Source organism: Macaca thibetana, chromosome Y (genome assembly GCF_024542745.1).
Source record: "Macaca thibetana thibetana isolate TM-01 chromosome Y, ASM2454274v1, whole genome shotgun sequence".
NCBI classification, from domain to species: Eukaryota; Metazoa; Chordata; class Mammalia; order Primates; family Cercopithecidae; genus Macaca; species Macaca thibetana.
The window spans coordinates 12,891,667-12,910,153 of NC_065599.1; the positions used below are offsets into that span (position 1 = coordinate 12,891,667).

The 18,487-nt window shown below is 55.1% G+C and overlaps 1 protein-coding gene across 1 annotated transcript; it reads right to left on the reverse strand.

The window, feature by feature from the left end:
- Positions 1–3,697: 3,697 nt before the first annotated feature.
- On the reverse strand, positions 3,698–18,253 carry LOC126947144 (short stature homeobox protein). The gene is made up of 5 exons (XM_050777791.1): positions 17,879–18,253; positions 14,053–14,261; positions 8,029–8,086; positions 7,819–7,907; positions 3,698–4,616 (listed from the first exon to the last, which is right to left on the reverse strand). Exons 1-5 carry the CDS (start codon positions 18,159–18,161, stop codon positions 4,371–4,373), a joined length of 885 nt encoding a protein of 294 aa, XP_050633748.1. The 5' UTR covers positions 18,162–18,253; the 3' UTR covers positions 3,698–4,370.
- Positions 18,254–18,487: the final 234 nt, after the last annotated feature.

Below are 18,487 nucleotides of genomic sequence, written 5' to 3' on the forward strand. Positions count from 1 at the left end.
AAGAGAAAGAAAGAAAGAAAGAAAGAAAGAAAGAAAGAAAGAAAGAAAGAAAGAAAGAAAGAAAGAAAGAAAGAAAGAAAGAAGGAAGGAAGGAAGGAAGGAAGGAAGGAAGGAAGGAAGGAAGGAAGGAAGGAAGGAAGGAAGGAAGGAAGGAAGGAAGAAAGGAAGGAAGGAAGGAAGGAAGGAAGGAAGGAAGGAAAGAAGGAAGGGGAAGGAAAGAAAGAAAGAAAGGAAGAAAAAGAAAGAAAGAAGAAAGAAAGAAAAAGAAAAAAGAAAGAAAAGGAGGGAGGAAGGAAGAAAGGAAGGAAGGAAAGAAAGAAGAAAAAGAAAGAAATGAAAGAGGAAGGAAGGAAAGAAGAAAAAGAAAGGAAGAAAAGAAAGAGAGAAAGGAAGGAAAGAAAGAAAGAAACAGAAAAAAGAAGGAAGGAAAGAAAGAAGAAAGAGAAAGAAAGAAAGAAAGAGAGAAAGGAAGGAAAGAAAGAAAGAAAAAGAGAGAAAGAGAGAGAGGAAGGAAGGAAAGAAAGAAAAAAGAGGGGAAGGAAAGAAGAATAAGAAAGAAGAAAGAAAGAAAGAAAGAAAGAAAGAGAAAGAAAGAAAGAAAGGAAAGAAAGAAAGAAAAGGGGGAAGGAAGGAAAGAAGAAAAAGAAAGAGAAGGAAAGAAAGAAAGAGAAAGAAAAGAAAGAGGGAAGGGAAGGAAGGAAAGAGGAAAAAGAAAGAAAGAAAAGAAAGAAAGAAAAGAAAGAAAAAAGAAAGAAAGAAAGAAAAGAAAGAAAGAAAGAGAGAGAGAAAGAAAGAAAGAAACAAACAAACAAACAAAGGAAGAGAAAGAAAGAGAAGGAAGGAAGGGAGGGAGGCAGAGGAGAGGGCGTCGGTGGTGAGGACTGGTCACAGTCCAAGCTGAGTTTCTCATTTCCTTCCATCCTGGAGTTTCGGGGAGAAAAAAGAAACCAGCACACGCGTCCCCCTTATCCAGGAGCCACTGATCCAGCCCCACAGAAAGTCACCCAGCTTCTCTCGCAGGAGACAAGCCAAAGACCGCCGGTCTGGACAGACACGAGTGTCCTCCCCGCACCGTTCTGTGGGTTTGCTCTGCTTTGGGGGCCCATTCGTGAGGGGGAAGCTCGGCTCTCTTTCCATATTAAATCAAACCAAAACACGTAGGCCTCCTCCTGGCAGGCCCGGAGGCCCAAGCGTCCCAGCAGGGTGGACGGTGCCTTTTACAAGTTCAGACACAGGCCAGGTGCGGTGGCTCAGGCCTGTCATCCCAGCAGTGTGGGAGGCCGAGGCGGGTGCGTCCCCTGAGGTCAGGAGTTTGAGACCAGCCTGGCCAACACGGCGAAACCCTACAAAAAATACAAAAACAAATTAGCTGGGCCTGGTGGCAGGTGCCTGTAATCCCAGCGAGGCTGAGGCAGGAGAATCTGGTTTGAACCCGGGAGGCGGAGGTTGTGCTGAGCCGAGATCGCACCACTGCCCTCCAGCCTGGGCCACAGAGTGAGACTCCGTCTCTTAAAAAGAAAAGTTCAGATTTTACAGGGACCTGACGTGTGTCTACATCCTCACGGGGAGTGAGTTTTTGTCCGGAGGAAATGATGACAGATGGTTATGTTTCGATTTTTCAAAATTACTCAGCTCTTTTTCGGGGGAAAAAAAAAAAAACCAAAAAAATATCTAGGGCCGTACACCTCTTCCCAACCCCCTTTTCCTGAGGGTTACACACTCCGACGAACGAAAACCTGCTTCCCAAATATTCAAAATGCAATTCCTCTTTTAGATACAAATTTCATCTGAACGATAAAATCCTCTCTCTCGCTTTCTTTTAAATTTCCAGCTTAAAAAAAAAAATGCGTAAAGGAGACAAACTTTCTAATGCCATTAACGTCTGGGAAAAAAAAGAAGTTGCAACTGATTGAAAAATATTTAATTTGCATTCTTTTTTCTCCCTCCCTCTCTCTCTCTCTCTCTCTCATTTTACAGCAGTTCTAACATTTTGAAATAAAAAACGTTGAAAGGGGCCTTTTGGTATGTGTGTAAGGAGTATCCGAAGATAGAAATGAAATGGGTCCAAATGTGTCTACATTTCGTGACGAGATAGAAAGTGTCATGTGGAAGAAAAAAAAAAAAAAAAAGAAGTTTCATTTTTGGTTTTTAGGTTTTTTTTTCAGCCCCACCTCAGGGAGAAGTATCTCAATCAGACGTTAGGAAAGAAAAAACGGCCAAGGTCGAATCCGGAAAGAGGCAAAAGGTGGTTTGGAAATAAGAGACTTGGCCCCCGAACGTTAGTAAAGGTCGAGAGAAGATATCGTTTCTCTCTGGACAGGCCCGGGTGACGGAGGCAAATCAGGCAGATGAAACTTCTGGGAGGTCAGCCAACCCCTTTGCTATGTTCCCAGGAAACCAGTCAGAACATTCTGGATGTTCTTGGTGGAGTCATTTCAAGCAACCGTCCAGTCCATGCCGGCGGTGAGGACAAGTTGCTATCTGCTGTTTATAAAACTATAGGGGGCACGGTGGGAGGCCGAGGCGGGTGGATCACCTGAGGTCAGGAGTTCGAGACCAGCCGGGCCAACACGGTGAAACCCCGTCTCTGCTAAAAATACAAAAAATTAGCCGGGCGTCGGTGGTGTGCACCTGTCATCCCAACTACTTGGAGGGCCCAGGCGGGCAGATCCCCTGAGGTCAGGAGATCGAGACCGGCCTGGCCAACACGGTGAAACCCCATCTCTGCTAAAAACACAAAAAATTAGCCGGGCGTGGGTGGCGGGTGCACCTGTCATCCCAACTACTTGGGGGGGGCTGAGGCAGGAGAATAGCCTGAGGTCAGGAGTTCGAGACCGGCCTGGCCAACACGGTGAAACCCCGTCTCTGCTAAAAACACAAAATAATCAGCCGGGCGTGGGTGGCCTATGGCCGTAGTCCCGGCTACCACTCGGGAGACTGAACCCTGGAGGCGGAGGTTGCAGTGAGCTGAGATGGAGCCAGTGCACTCCAGCCTGGGCTACGAAGCAAGTCTCTGTCTCCAAAACAAACAAACAAACAAACAAACAAAAAAGAAAACAGAAGAAACAAAAGAAGAAACTGGCCAAATGCAGAAGATGGAGTAGAAGAGAAAGACAAAAACCTGGAACCGCCTACGTCTGCAAAAACCTTGAAAGTCTCCGGATCTCTCCCTTAACTTTGACGCTTCCCAACCAGACACAACAGCTCAGGTACCAAACTGATACTCAGGCACTATATCCTCTGCTCCCTTTCGTCCCCTTTAGACACACAAACCCACCCTTGCACCGGGCCCAGGGCGATGTCCACACTCATGATTTGTGCAACGGGACCCCTCGGTGGCCAGGGCGGCCAGCGCTGCGAGAAGAGGCAACGCCTTACGGTTCTTATTCTTATTATTATTTTTTAATCTATTATCTTTATATAGTATTGCACGTCATTCCATGTTATTAAAGTTAATGCTGCTTTAGGATTCCAACCGCGCGTCCGTCTCTCGGGCGAGTCATGACGCGTCTGAATTCTGTAAAACAGCAGAAAAGCAAATCCCAAACAAAAACAAACAAACAAACAAACAAAAAACAAAACGCAGTCAAGTGAGGGAAGCAAATACTGGAAAAAGGTGTCAAGTGGCCCGTTCGAGGGCACCAGGCCTCCCCACTCTTCCCAGTGAGGTGGGACCAGACGTGGTCACCAGCATCAGCATCGTGGTCCTCGGAACGTGGGAGTCACAACGTGGGAGGTTCGAATCTCCCTCCCCTCCCCTTCCAAGTCCCCCCGGTTCACGTCCTCAGCCACACCAGCCACAAAACTGTTCCCTTATTGCTGCCTCTGGGATGCTGGGGGAGGGGGGGGAGGCCGTGGGAGGACAGCCCGGCCCCCTCCGCCTCCTGGGATTCCAAAGTCCACATTCAAATCCACACAGCTCTTGGGACGAAGGAAGGAGTATATGGAGGTAAAGAAAACCGTTGGCAACGAAGACACGCGGCCTTTTCATCGGAGACCAGCCCCGGGATCTTTGCAGGTTCACAGACTCTAGGATCTTCCACACGTTTTGGGTCGTTCACCGCATGCATAGGGTAGAGCAGAGGAAGACGCAGCCAGGCAGGGTTGACCCTTCTCCAGGGTCTCCCAGGACGCACGGGCAGCCTTGGAGAGGCCCGAGCAGGGCGCACGGCCGCTCACGCGCTCCGCCTTCTGCACCGTCTCCGTGAGGGTCGCGCGTGGACGGTCCCGGGAGCCTCCTCCCCGGGCCTCTTGCAGGAGCTCCCGGGGCGCACGGAGCAGCTCCAGGCGGAGTTGAGTGCAGGACGCGCGGTGCAGGCGGGGCGCGCGGAGCCCGGGAGTCCGGGTGCGCTGGGGGCTGCGCGGCGGGGTCAGAGCCCCAAGGCCTCCGCGTGCTTCCGCGCCTTGAGCCGCAGGTCGGCGATGCTGGAGTTTTTGCTGTTGCTCTTGGCGGCGGCGGCGACCACGGCGGCGGCCGAGGCGGACTCGGCCAGCGACGCGATGGGCAGCCCGAAGGGCGGCGGGGGGAACATCAGGTAGGGCGCGTGCGCCGCCAGGTGCGGGTGCAGGTGCGGGTGCGCGTGGGCCACGCCTTCCAGCTGCAGCTGAGCTTGGACCTGCAGGAGCGGACCCGGTGGCGTGAGCGCTCAAGCTGGGGTCTGGGGGGCCTCCCCCGTCCCAACCACCCCCCCGAAATCCACAACGTGCCTCTTCTCCCCTAGGGAGCGTCGCCCCTTCTCCAGCCCTGGAAACCATCCCACACCCGACTGTGCTCCTTCCCCTGGCCCAAGGCTGTGCCGCGTCACCAGATCCCCAAGGCTCTCCCGGGACACCAGGTCCCCAAGCCTCTCCCAGGCCACCGGGTCCCCAAGGCTCTCCCGGGACACCAGGTCCCCAAGCCTCTCTCGGGTCACCAGGTCCCCAAGGCTCTCCAGGGTCACGAGGTCCCCAAGGCTCCCCCAAGCCTCTCCCGGGACGCCAGGCCCCCAAGGCTCTCCCCAGGACACCAGGTCTCCAAGCCTCTCCCAAGACACCAGGTCTCCAACCTCTCCCCAGGGCACCAGGTCCCCAAGGCTCTCCTGGATCACCAGGTCCCCAAGGCTCTGCCGCGTCACCAGGTCCCCAAGGCTCTCCAGGGTCACGAGGTCCCCAAGCCTCTCCCAGGACATCAGGTCCCCAAGCCTCTCCAAGGCTACCAGGTCCCCAAGCCTCTCCCGGGTCACCAGGTCCCCAAGCCTCTCCTGAGCCACCAGGTCCCCAAGGCTCTCCCGGGTCACCAGGTCCCCAAGACTCTCCCCAGGACACCAGGTCCCCAAGGCTCTCCCGGGTCACCAGGTCCCCAAGCCTTTCCAAGGTCACCAGGTCCCCAAGCCTCTCCCGGGACACCAGGTCCCCAAGACTCTCCCAGGACGTCAGGTCCCCAAGGCTCTCCCAAGACACCAGGTCCCCAAGGCTCTCCCGGGTCACCAGGTCCCCAAGCCTTTCCAAGGTCACCAGGTCCCAAAGCCTCTCCCGGGACACCAGGTCCCCAAGCTTCTCCCGGGACGCCAGATCCCCAAGGCTCTCCCGGGACACCAGGTCTCCAAGCCTCTCCAAGGCCACCAGGTCCCCAAGGCTCTCCCGGGACACGAGGTCTCCAAGCCTTTCCAAGGCCACCGGGTCCCCAAGCCTCTCCCAGGACGTCAGGTCCCCAAGCCTCTCCTGGATCACCAGGTCCCCAAGGCTCTCCCGGGTCACCAGGTCCCCAAGCCTCTCCCAGGACGTCAGGTCCCCAAGCCTCTCCCGGGACACCAGGTCCCCAAGCCTCTCCCAGGACACCAGGTCCCCAAGCCTCTCCCGGGTCACCAGGTCCCCAAGCCTCTCCCGAGACACCAGGTCCCCAAGGCTCTCCAGGGTCACGAGGTCCCCAAGGCTCTCCCCAGGACACCAGGTCTCCAAGCCTCTCTCGGGTCACCAGGTCCCCAAGGCTCTCCCGGGACACGAGGTCTCCAAGCCTTTCCGAGGCCACCGGGTCCCCAAGCCTCTCCCAGGACGTCAGGTCCCCAAGGCTCTCCCGGGACACCAGGTCCCCAAGCCTCTCCAAGGCCACCAGGTCCCCAAGCCTCTCCCGGGTCACCAGGTCCCCAAGCCTCTCCCGGGACACCAGGTCCCCAAGGCTCTGCCACGTCACCAGGTCCCCAAGCCTCTCCCGAGACACCAGGTCCCCAAGGCTCTCCAGGGTCACGAGGTCCCCAAGGCTCTCCCGGGTCACCAGATCCCCAAGGCTCTCCCGGGACACCAGGTCCCCAAGGCTCCGGTGCGCAAAGCCAGGCAGGCCTGAGGCCTCCAACGGCCTAATTTCACTGGGTCCTGCCGTCGGCAAGAGACGGTAGAAGAAGTGGGCCCCTTTCCCCCACCTCGAGGCCAAGTCCCAGGAGAGGAGAACCGCGGAGGGATGCGGACCGGTCTCCTTCGGGCCTGAGCCATGGAGAGCTGGATAGCTCGTGGCGACCAGCGCTCGGGGTCCATTTCTGAGTCGTTAATTTATGATTTAGGCTTTTAGACCTTCCACTCCCCACCGCCACCCCCCCCCAAGCCTTTGCACCCTCAGCCAGCAGAGGCTGCGGCCAGACGGGTGGTACCTGCAGCCCTTCGCCAAACACGCGCCCAAATACAAACCCCAGCTGTCCCCTTGGGATCAAACGGTCAAGAACAGAGGCCACGCGTCCGCCCTGCCAGAGCCCCCCAACTCCGTTCCCGCATGGTCCCGATCCCCAGATTAGGGACCGAAGGGGCGCGCAGAGGCGCTGGGCTGCGTTCAGGCAGGGCGCACGTGGGCGCTGCGCTCTCTCGTCCTGGGACCGTGCACCCCTCCTTCCACACAGTTTCCCGCTTCCCCCCATGCCACCCCCACACTAAACCAGAGCAGGGGGCCCCCTTGGGACGCTTGGGTTCCGCGACCGACCCCCCCCCCCCCGGACACTCCCTGAAAGCCGCAAATCCACGCTGGGAACCCAAACTGCTGCTCACTCCAAAGTCAGCGGGGAGCTGAGTAGGGTATGCAGAGCCCGGGCCAGGGGCCAGGGTCCAGGCAGACGCCCCAGACCCTCGGACACTCGGGGGTGGTGGTGAAAAGGGAGTGGATGCGTATCCCATCTCTGGTATCCAGGCGCAGGCATCCCCCACCGTTCTTAACCAGACAGCAAGCCAGGTGCGGGGGGGGGGGGGGGGGGGGGGGGGCCTGACTGAGTGGGACTTGTCACCCCTCTGGTTTTTGTTAAGATTTCCCTTTGGGCTTGTGTGTGTTCACTTTCCCAAAAGGTCTCTGAGTTTTAACAGCCTGATTTTTTTTGTTGTTTTGAGTCGGAGCCCTGGGGTCTCACTCTGTCCCCCAGGCTGGAGTGGAGCGGCGCCATCTCCGCTCACTGCAACCTCCGCCTCCCGGGTTCAAGTGATTCTCGTGCCTCAGCCTCCGAAGTACCTGGGATGACAGGTGCACCCCACGACGCCCGGCTACGTTTTGTGTTTTCAGTAGAGACGCGGTTTCACCGTGTGGGCCAAGGCTGGTCTCGAACTCCTGACCTCAGGTGACCCACCCGCCTCGGCCTCCCAAAGTGCTGGGATGACAGGCCTGAGCCACCGCGCCGGGTCCAGCCTGATTTACTACGTGTCAAGGTGCCTGTAAATACCTCCTTGGAAAAGCCACTGATTTTTTTTTTTTTTTTTTTTTCTGGGGGTCAACTGAGAAGTCTGCAGGGGCAGGGAGGGGCGAGCAAGTAGGGGAAAGGGGAGGGCGTGGCGGGTCCCTGGGGATCTTCAGAGGAAGAAAAACCAAGCTACCTGTTGAAAAGGCATCCTTAAGGCTCCCATGTTCACGTAGGGTGCCACCCGGCAGGCGTCCAGGTGGTTGGCTGTGCCTAAGATGACGCCTGTGGCGAAAGGGAGGAGGCGTCATTGTGGTGGTCCTGGGTGCAGCCAGCACCTCGTTACCCCCCATCCATCCTCAAGCAGGCGCCCCCAGCTCCAGGTCCCCCCAGTCCCAACGCTTACCTTTATGCATCTGATTCTCCTGTTTGCGGCACTTTGCTCTCCGGTTCTGGAACCAAACCTTGTGGGGGAAGCAGAAAGAGATGTGGGACCCTCGGCGCCCAGCCCAGCCTCGCCAGGGACGCCCTTCCTGTGAGGATGAACCAAGCACTTCGCACCTCTGGGAGTCCAGAAGCGACCGATGGGGGTCCCCAGTCCCTCACCGCCCCTCCGTCTCCAACCCTGCATAACTGGCTACCTAGAACTGGAAACTGGGCTTTGCTTTTTTTTTGTATTTTGATTTTTGTTTTTTGTTTTTGAGACAGTCTCGCTCTCTCACCCAGGCTGGAGTGCAGTGGCGCGATCTCAGCTCACTGCAACCTCCACCTCCCGGGTTCAAGCAATTCTCCAGCCTCAGCCTCCCAGATAGATGGGACTACAGGCGCCCGCCACCACGCCAGGCTAATTTTTGTATTTTTAGTAGAGACGGGGTTTTACCATGTTGGCCAGGCTGGTCTCGAACTCCTGACCTCAAGCGATCCACCCACTTCGGCCTCCCAAAGTGCTGGGATGAGAGGCGTGAGCCTGAATCCTGGCCGAGAACTGGAAATTGGGTTTTGTTTTGTTTTTGAGACAGACTCTTGCTGTCTCATCCAGGCTGGAGGGCAGTGGTGTGATCTCGGCTCACTGCAACCTCCACCTCCCCGGTTCAAGCAATTCTCCAGTCTCGGCCTCCCAAATAGCTGGGACTACAGGCATCCGCCACCACGCCAGGCTAATTTTTGTATTTTTAGTAGAGACGGGGTTTTACCACGTTGGCCAGGCTGGTCTCGAACTCCTGACCTCAAGCGATCCACCCACTTCGGCCTCCCAAAGTGCTGGGATGACAGGCGTGAGCCTGAATCCTGGCCTAGAACTGGAAATTGGGTTTTGTTTTTTGTTTTGTTTTTGAGACAGACTCTTGCTGTCTCATCCAGGCTGGAGGGCAGTGGTGCAATCTCGGCTCACTGCAACCTCCACCTCCCCGGTTCAAGCAATTCTCCAGTCTCAGCCTCCCAAATAGCTGGGACTACAGGCATCCGCCACCACGCCCGGCTAATTTTTGTATATTTAGTAGAGATGGGGTTTTACCACGTTGGCCAGGCTGGTCTCGAACTCCTAACCTCAGGTGATTCACCCAACTCAGCCTCCCAAAGTGCTGGGATTACAGGTGTGAGCCTGAATCGCGGCCTAGAACCGGAAATTCGGTTTTGTTTTTGAGATAGACTCTTGCTCTCTCATCCAGGCTGGAGTGCAGCGGTGTAATCTCGCCTCACTGCAACCTCCTCCTCCCAGGTTCAAGCAATTCTCCAGCCTCAGCCTCCCAAATAGCTGGGACTACAGGCACCCGCCACCACGCCAGGCTAATTTTTGTATTTTTAGTAGAGACGGGGTTTTACCATGTTGGCCAGGATGGTCTCGAACTCCTGACCTCAGGCGATCCACCCGCCTCAGCCTCCCAAAGTGCTGGGATGACAGGCGTGAGCCACCCGCACCCGGCCTAGAACTGGAAAATGTTAAGCTCTCCCTGCCCTGCCTAAGTGAGACCCGTCCATTATCACTGATGAACTGAAGTTGAACAAGTGAGTTCTGAGACAGTGGAAGTGGACTCTGGAACTTTCCAGCATTCTGTACACCCTGTAGGAGAACGCGAGTTGCCACCTGCAGACTTTAGCCACCAAGGTAGAGGGGCCACCAGATGGCCAAAGGGCTCCAAATCCAGCCCCTTCTCCAATCTAACTCTGGATACACCAAGCCCAGAAAATATCTTGCCTTCCTCAGCCTCCTTGGGAGCCCTGGGGAGCTGAAGGGGTCCCACTCATATGGCCAACGGTTACGAACATCCCAGAGAGGAACCCCAAGGATAGCAGGCTTTGCCATATAGGGGCGTTCTGTCACTTTGAGGACTTCTGAGTCTTGGGGGAAGCTATGAAGACGTTGAGTGCAACAGAGCCGGGGACCCTCCGGAGGCTGGAGAAATTCTCACAGGTCTCATGTTAATATTTGGGGGCGAATTCCGTCCCCTGTCACCTCCTACAAGCCCCCACCGCTCTCCCAGTATTGACAGTCCCCTCCTCCACAGACAGACCAGCTGGGGAATACAAGGAGTTTAGCCTAGGCCTGGTAATCTGGACGCCTCCCCATCCCCTCCCCCACGGCCACCTTCCTGACAGTCTGAGTCGCTTCATTCCTCCTAACAGGCTTTCTGTGGCAGCTCCACCTGCACCCTGACGGACACGGCAGTCACTGCCCAAGACAAATAATTCACACAGACACTGTTGTGAGCAAAACACGTGCTGGGTCCACAGCCACCACACCCACACTGTGCAGGGCCCCGGGGGGAGCCGGTGCACCTGCACCCGGGAGTCTACACAACGGCCACATGCATTTGGTCTGGAACCCAAGACAGAGCCTCCCGCCCACCTTCCAATGTGGGCCCTCCCGGGGGCTGCAGCGCTCCTAGAAAACTTTATCCTGTGTCCCAGCAAAGTCACATCCTGCCTCATCGCCTCCCCCAAAAAAAGGTCCCGGCCTGCGGCTGAGGCTGAAATTCACAAACAATTGCTCTCTCCCCCTTTCCAAAGCCTGTGTCCAGAGTCACTTCAGACCCCCACCTCCAAGTGACTGCCAGTGTGTCCGTCAATGCTCCCAGTACTCTCCACCTGCCTCGTACACGGTCCGGGAAGCCAGCCGGACCCCCTAAAGCCTCTGGCAGGGCGTTTAAAAAACAAACAAAAAACAGCATCCTACTGAAACAAACAAACAAAAACAGAATCCTACTGAAACAAACAAAAACAAAAACAATCCTACTGAAACAAACACAAACAAACAAACAAAAACAGAATCCTACTGAAACAAACAAACAAAAACAAAATCCTACTGAAACCTGGAAAGCCTCGTTCAACACGGGGAGGGGGGGAAAATAAAAGATGATGAAGAATAAAAGTGATGAATTAGCTGCCGCGTTAAGTGCTAATAAATCAGTCTTGGAGTGATTCACGATCAATTCCAATTAGGCCTGAATATGGTAAGTGAAGTGTGTGACACTGGTTTAGACAGTTATTTCTTCATTAAGGGACCGCTCGCTGATTTTTCCTTCACCCACGCCCGCAACGCGATGTCCTTTTGATTTCCATTACAGACAGTGAATAATGACATTTAATTTAGCTCTGCGCCATAAACCCACAGATATTTGTTGTAATTAAATTACCACCCGCCCCTCGCCGTGGTCTCATAAGTTTCCATTAGAACCCTGACAGCTGGGTGATGTGACTTTGCAGGGGCGACGCTAAAAATAAAAGGTTAATCGGGAACAGCTTCCATCGGATGCTCAATTTATTTACAGCAAATTTCCACCCTAAATGGAAACTCTATCCGCTCACAGCACGGGACGGGCTGTCCTGAAAGAGATTATCCAACAATTCACGAAGAGACGGGATTAAAATCTAGTTCATTTTCTCTCCCTCCCCCGTCCCCGTCCCCTCCACCATCACGACTTCCACGGGACGTCCGTGTTTGAACTAATTGATTTTTATGACGACTCCAAGGCCTGCCCGCCTTTACCCTACGATGATTTTTCCCTGCGGCGAGAGAGAGAGAAAATGATGTCTTTTATCCTATTCCCATGTTTGTTTTTATTATTATTTACCGTCGTTAAATTTTCATGTGACCCCTGAGTCCATATAACCCCCGGCTTCTCCCCCATCTGTCTTTATTTTAGGGCCTTCTCGGGGTCTGTACACACACCCCACCCACCAATTCTCTGCAACTGAACTGAGGTGCGAGTCGGTAATAGACTACGGAAAGAAATAGTGTGGAATTCAATTACAAGTAATTTATTTTTATAGAAACACTACATCAAGGGCCGGGGATGCACTGACGGATCCCAGGCACAACACACACCAGGAGATGACATAAACTTGATGTGTCCCCTTTAGCAAAACTTTAATCTTTTCATTAATTTACACCGGGCCGTCCAATACATCTTCTGAGAGAGGGGTGGACAGCGAGGAAACCCCTCTATTGATACAGCTTCCTTCCCTCACTGAGGCCGCAGACGCCCTGAGAAGGGACACGGTCCTTCCAAATCACCAAAGCATCTCCCTGTCTTGGGCAGTATCTTTTTTTTGGCGGTGGGGGGACTACGGTTCTCAGTCAAGAGGCCTGGGGAGTGTTTATTGAATCCTCAGGATCCCAGGGAGGCCTTTTAAAGGCAGCCACATGGGAAGACGGAGGAGAATCAGGAGCCAAACTATATTTTTTCAGTGAAAGAGCTTGTACAACGCACCGTGCATCAAACACACGTGTATCTTCGTCCGCTCAAGTTTTGTGTCTGAATGGGGTGGCTGGATAACCAATGCCACGGGAAGCGAAGGGAATCAGGGACCAAAACATAAATATATATATATATATTTATATATATGTTATACATGTATTTATATATTTATATATATTTTATATATATATTTATATATAATATATTTATATATATATATATATTTTATATATATAAATATATATATTTTATATTATATATATTATATTTATATATATATATAATATATATATATATATATATATATATATATATATATATATATATATATATATATATATATAAATATATATATTATATATAAATATATATATGTCTGTGTGTGTGTATACGTACATATTTAAATTAAAGATCTTGTAAAACGCTCTGCATCAAATGCGTTTGTACCTTCGTCTCCTAAGCAAAAATCCAGGGAAAGCGATGTTTGAAATGTGTTGATCTCATAACCAATCCTACGGGACTGGGCTTTGAACGGCTGGTGTCTTTGCTTTTGAACGCCTTTGGCTTTGTAATCGGTCTCTCCCTGGTCGGCAATGTTAATTTCATTTATTTTTGAACGGGTTCCCCAGGGTCCGGAGATCCTGACTCACTCTCTCTCTCTCTCTCTCTCTCTCTCTCTCTCTCTCTCTCTCTCTCTCTCTCTCTCGGCCCTTCTGTCCTGCCCAGAACCAGGAGAAAGCACTAGAGGACTTGACCTTCCAGGGGAAGCTGCCCTGTCAGGCAGGGGCTGGAAAAAAAGCCATTTGGAGACTCTCCCACCAGCACCCAGAAAATTAAATTCATACCTTTAACTGAATGTTTACAATGCCCAGGAAACCGCTGCCCGCGAGTCCCTCTGCGCACACCCAAGGCCCCCCCACCCCGCCCCTGGTGCCTGGTCTGATGGGACACCGTGAATTAGCGCGCTCCTTGGGGAGCCCCCGTGCCCCGCTAATGGTCTGCGCTCATCCAGATGCCCAACGTGCTCCTGCGCTCCCCAGAGCCGGAGGGAGGAGGGGAGGGTGTGTAACACAGGACAAGGCTGGAGAGGGGAGGAGGGAGACAGAAACAGCGGGGCTAAAAGAGGAGGAAGGAGAGGACCCTATTTCTGACCGCCTAGGAACAGAGCGCACCCCTCTCCGTTCATCCTACGCAAAAGCCTTTTCAATGCAACCACACGGGAAGACGCGAAGGAATCAGGGGCCAACAGATACATTTTTTTAAATGAAAGATCTTGTAAAACGCTCTGCCTGAAACGTATCTGTAGCTTCCTCTCCTAAAGTAAAACCGAGGGAAAGTTTTCTTTGCATGTGTTGGTTCCCAGAACCAACCCCACGGGAACCGAAGGGAATCAGGGGGCCGATATACGCGTTCGCTGGGTTTGTTTGCACCAAGGACAATCAAATCTATATCATCTATACTATATATATTTATATAGCATATATATTTATCTGTTATTTGTCTAACACATACATGTGTGTATATTTGTTTGCCTTTGGTGCAAACGAATCCAATGAACCCATCCTCCAGGCCTCAGGCGTCTCCAAAAGCCCAGGAACCCCAACCCGCCCCACACCCCAACCTCCCCGCGCTCAGGGAACAGGACGGCGGCCCGGGCGGGCGCAGGTGGCTGTACGCGGGCCCCGTGCGCTCCCGAGGACCAGGCCATGGCTCCGGGCCCCCGGGGTTCCTACCTGCACGCGCGCCTCGGAAAGCCCCAGACGCTGGCTGAGCTCCTCGCGCATGAAGGCGTCGGGGTAATGGGTCTCGTCGAAGAGTCGCTCCAGCTCGTTGAGCTGCTCCAGCGTGAAGTTGGTGCGGCTGCGCCTCTGTTTCAGCTTCGTCTGCCCGTCCTCGTCCTCCGACTTCACGTCCTCGCGCTTCTCTTTGCATTCGTAAATCCCTGCGTGGCGGGCGGAGGGCACAGGGCTGAGGCCGGGAGCGCCTCGCCAAAGGCTCCCCGGGTCCCCTCCGCCCGCGCCCGCCTCCCCCAGCACGGCCCGCGGGGTCCTCCGCGCAGGCAGCGTGGCGCGCAGTGCGGGGCGGTTTTGCGCAACGTGGCGAACCCTTTCGTTCCTCTTTTGGTGGAAAGGGGGGGCCTCGAAAACCAATGCGCATTTACGCAAAATCTGCGTGGGGTCCCCAAGGCAAAAGCCGAGGAGAGAAGACTCGCTTCTTTCCCAACAACCTGGGCTTTGCAGGAACGTCGTTTTCTCGGCCTCATCTCCGAATCGTTTCCTCAATTATCCACTTCGCCGCTGTTGACATAACCTAACCTTTTTTTTTTTTTTTTTTGAAAGTGGGGTGTCAAATCCTATTTTTAAGGGAAAGAATTTGAGGAAGAACTGCAAACGGCGGGGTCCCCGCGCGGGGCGCCCGAGAAGGACACGGGGAGGGCCCGGGGCGAGTGGCAGATTCTAGACCCACGGAGAGACGCCATCGCCACCGCTGTAGCTCAGCGGGGCTGGGGGTCCCTCTGGGATTTGCCGGAGCTGGGAGCCCCTACCCGGAGCCTATTTCTGACCAGCACAGCAGAACCGTATCCGAGTACCCGAATGCAACACCGCGTCTGGGGGTGAACCGTGTGCACCGAAGTCTTTCCTTCCCAGTTACTTACACGCGCGCGGTTGGGCACCCACCCCACGAGGGTGCCAAAAATGGCACTTTCTCGTCTCCAATAACGGTGACCTGTCTGTATTTGCAGGGGGTGGGGGGGGGGGGGGGGAGTCAGAAGGGCTGAAAAGTCAACCCTCAAGCGTTTCCAGGCGAAAAGACTTTCCTTCCCAATTTTTTAGACATTCCGCCCCTGACCAAGCTCCGGGGTTTAAATAAAACGTGTCTCCCTCGCTCCCCTGCAACCCAGGGCTGGTGGAAGTGGCATCTCCAACGGCCCTCTGTTCCTATCTTGGGCCTGCTGGGCACAGATTAAAAGCACCCCACGCCCTAATTCCATGTCCCCTGGTGCCAAGGGTAAGGGGCTGACATTTGGAAATTCAGCCTGGACACAGTTTCCAACAAGCCACTGCGCCCAAGAACCTTGCAAAGCTGACAAATCCAACGTGTCTACAAGGGAACAGGGTAAATGCAAGTACCCTGTTCTGTCTTCCTTCCTTCCACCACCCACGCCAGGGCCCCCCCCCCCCCCCCCCCGAGCTGGATTCAGTCCTAGACACTTATCCCAACACGGAATTCACATTTTCTTTCACCTCCTGAAAGGCACGTGCCTGTAAGAACAGTCCGTTCCTTCCCCCAAGTGAATCGTTTCCTGGAGACGGCCCCGGCTCTCCCTGCTTCCTTTCTCTCAGTCTGAAAACGCCAGGAATGGAGCCCAGCTGACAAATTGGCCTTCAAAGTCCTCAAGCGTGGGCAGGCTTTGCAAAAGCCACGGGATCCCAGGCTCAGCGGGGACGCGCTGTTCCCAAAAACTCTAGGTTCCCACGGGGACCATCTCCCCTGCCCTCCGACCTCCCCTTAACGTGGATCTGATGAAGAAATACCAGGACGGGTTGCAGTCCTGCCCCGGCGGTCTTTCCGCACCCAGCCAAGGGCAAAGGGTAGCGGGGACTCTCTGTGTCTCCTCTCCTGGGGCCCTGGGTCCTTGGCCTGGTCTTTATTTTCCTCTCCCTTTGGAAAGACCTGGAGGATACTTTGCTCTCCCCGGTGCATGGCCAGGGGGAGAAGAGAGAGGAGGCGAGAAGAGGAAATCAGTGTCTGGGAAGGACAGGCAAAAAGCAACGCCACAGAACCGGCCTGCTGCGCACTGCACAGCCTCTTAAATTAAATGCAGGCCCTCCAGTCGCTGCCAGCCTTGGGTCCAGCAAGGCCAACTCTCTCTATATGAATTAAAGCGCTGGGTGCCCCCCGTAGCAGTGTGCAGGGACGACCCCTTAAGATAAGACAGGCCGAGCTCCTGCCTCGTAGACGGTGGGAAACCGGGAACTGCTTTGTAAACCGTAGCCAGCTTTGTGCTTTGACAAAGTCAGGACCTCGGGAAGCAGGATCTGGTCAATCCTACGAGGACAAGGCTGTTTCCCCTAGAACGGTGCCACTCGACACCCAAGATATAGGGTCCGGGAGAGCAAGTAGCCCCCCAGAGTCTCAGGAAGAATTACCTTTGGGGGATGCACCCTCGCACCTTAACTCTGGGTATCAGCCAAAGCCCAGACTCGATTTTCTGCCTCTTTGTACCGGAAACGGGATAGACACTCCTATAGCCGTCTCCAGCTGCGCCTCTGACACAGCTACAGCCCATTTTATTCTTAAGACGTACGGCGCCCAGTCTTTGCACAGCGATCCACAGGTCCAGACCCTCTGCCGGAGCCTCTTACTCCTTGATTTGCAACACGGGGCGATGCGCCCCTGGGGCTTCAGGAAGAACGGCCAGAGGGGAGCCCCGGGGCCCGGTCTGCGCCCCCCGCACAACCGGCTGCGCTCTGACAGCCTTGAGTGAGGACGTGCCGCGAAAACCACCAGCTTCCCCGGGCCCCTCGCGCCCCATCCAGATCCCCGGCCACCTGCGGGCGCCGGAGTGGATTTGATGGATCCAAACAGTTTTCACCAAAGACAAGTCTCGAGGTTCAAAGGAAAATATATATATATATATATATACACACATATATATATATATATATATATGTAGAAAGTGTTCCTTAAAGGACACAGAAGCGAGCTGACCCGGGGCCTTCCCGTCTCCTACCGCGCAGCCTCGAGTCTCCCCGCGATCTGGGGGAGCCGGGCAGGCGCTGAGCGCTGGGAAGGCGCGTGGAGACAGCTCCTCTCTGCGTCTGGGGGACCGTAAATACAAGCCAGGCAGGCAGAGACACAAATCCACATCCTAAGCAATCAGGGCCCCAGGCCGGGCGCGGGAGCTCACGCCTGTCATCCCAGCACTTTGGGAGGCCGAGGCGGGTGGATCATCTGAGATCAGGAGTTCGAGACCAGCCTGGCCAACATGGTGAAACCCCGTCTCTGCTAAAAACACAAAAATGAGCCGGGCGTGGTGGCAGGTGCCTGTCATCCCAGCTACTCCGGAGGCTGAGGCAGGAGAATCGTTTGAACCCGGGAGGCGGAGGTTGCAGTGAGCCGAGATCGCGCCACTGCACTCCAGCCTGGCGACAGAGCGAGACTCTGTCTCAAAAAAAAAAAAAAAAAAGGAAAAACTGAAAAAGAAATCTCAGGCCCTCCGGCCCAGCCTGATCCACCCCAGCCCGGGACCCTCCCGTGTCGGAGTCCACCCCCGCGGCCCCCGCTCCGACCCTCCCTGGGTCCCCCTCTCCCCGACACCTCCCACCCACCACCCCTGGCGGGTCTCCCGGAGCCTTCCCCGCGTCTCCGGCCGGGTCCTCTCCTCCCTTCCTTTCTTTCTTAGGCAAAGCCTGGCTGGCCCGGGCCTTACCCTGGCGATCCGAGCGCCGCCAATGTGCAGAGCGAGGGGCGCGCGCGGGGGGCCGACTCCGTGGCGAGGAGGCGCCGAACCCCAGGAGGGGCCCCCCGGAGCCGCCGGCGCGCAGACGAGCTTACCTTCTGCTACTCTCGCGGGGCCGAATTCTTTCAGTTTCTCCTTGTCATTGTCTACGTGGTCCTTGAACAAATGCACCGGGCAGTGGCCGCCGCCCTCCGCGAGGTCCTGGAGGCTGGAATCCGACGTCCCCAGGTCCCGGGAGCGCGCCAGTCCGCTCTCCAAAACTTCCCGGTACGTAATGGAATCCTTCTTGCCTCCGCCGCCGCCGCCGCCTCCTCCGCCGTTACCGTCCTTGCTTTTCTGGTCAAAAGACTTGGATACAAACGCCGTGAGTTCTTCCATGGCTGGGGGCCGGGGGCTGGCGACGAGCCGGGGCGGGTGGGTGCGCGCGCGTCTCCCCGCGCGCGGAGAGGACGGCCCGGTGCGCGCGGGTGGATCACCACCGCGGTTATTTACGCCTTTCCATTGGAAATCTCACTATTTATACGCGTCGACCTCGCCCAGCCCCCCCCCCCCCCGTGCGCTGCCTGTCTGGTGCAATTACGGGTCTCCGGGCTCCGCGGCGGACGCACAAGCAGAGACGCTGTGTCTCCCCCACCCCACCTCACCCCACCCCACCCCCCGTCAACGCCCGCAATTGGCTTTTCTTCTCATTTCATCACTGTTTG

Bases quoted from the DNA above. Each gene is read 5' to 3' on its own strand.
- LOC126947144 (XM_050777791.1), bottom strand. From the start codon at position 18,161: ATGGAAGAACTCACGGCGTTTGTATCCAAGTCTTTTGACCAGAAAAGC. The intron at 14,262-17,878 runs GTAAGCTCGTCT...CCCGCCACGCAG, and splicing joins CCCCGCGAGAGTAGCAGAAG to GGATTTACGAATGCAAAGAG. The intron at 7,908-8,028 runs GTAAGCGTTGGG...CTTTCGCCACAG, and splicing joins GGAGAATCAGATGCATAAAG to GCGTCATCTTAGGCACAGCC.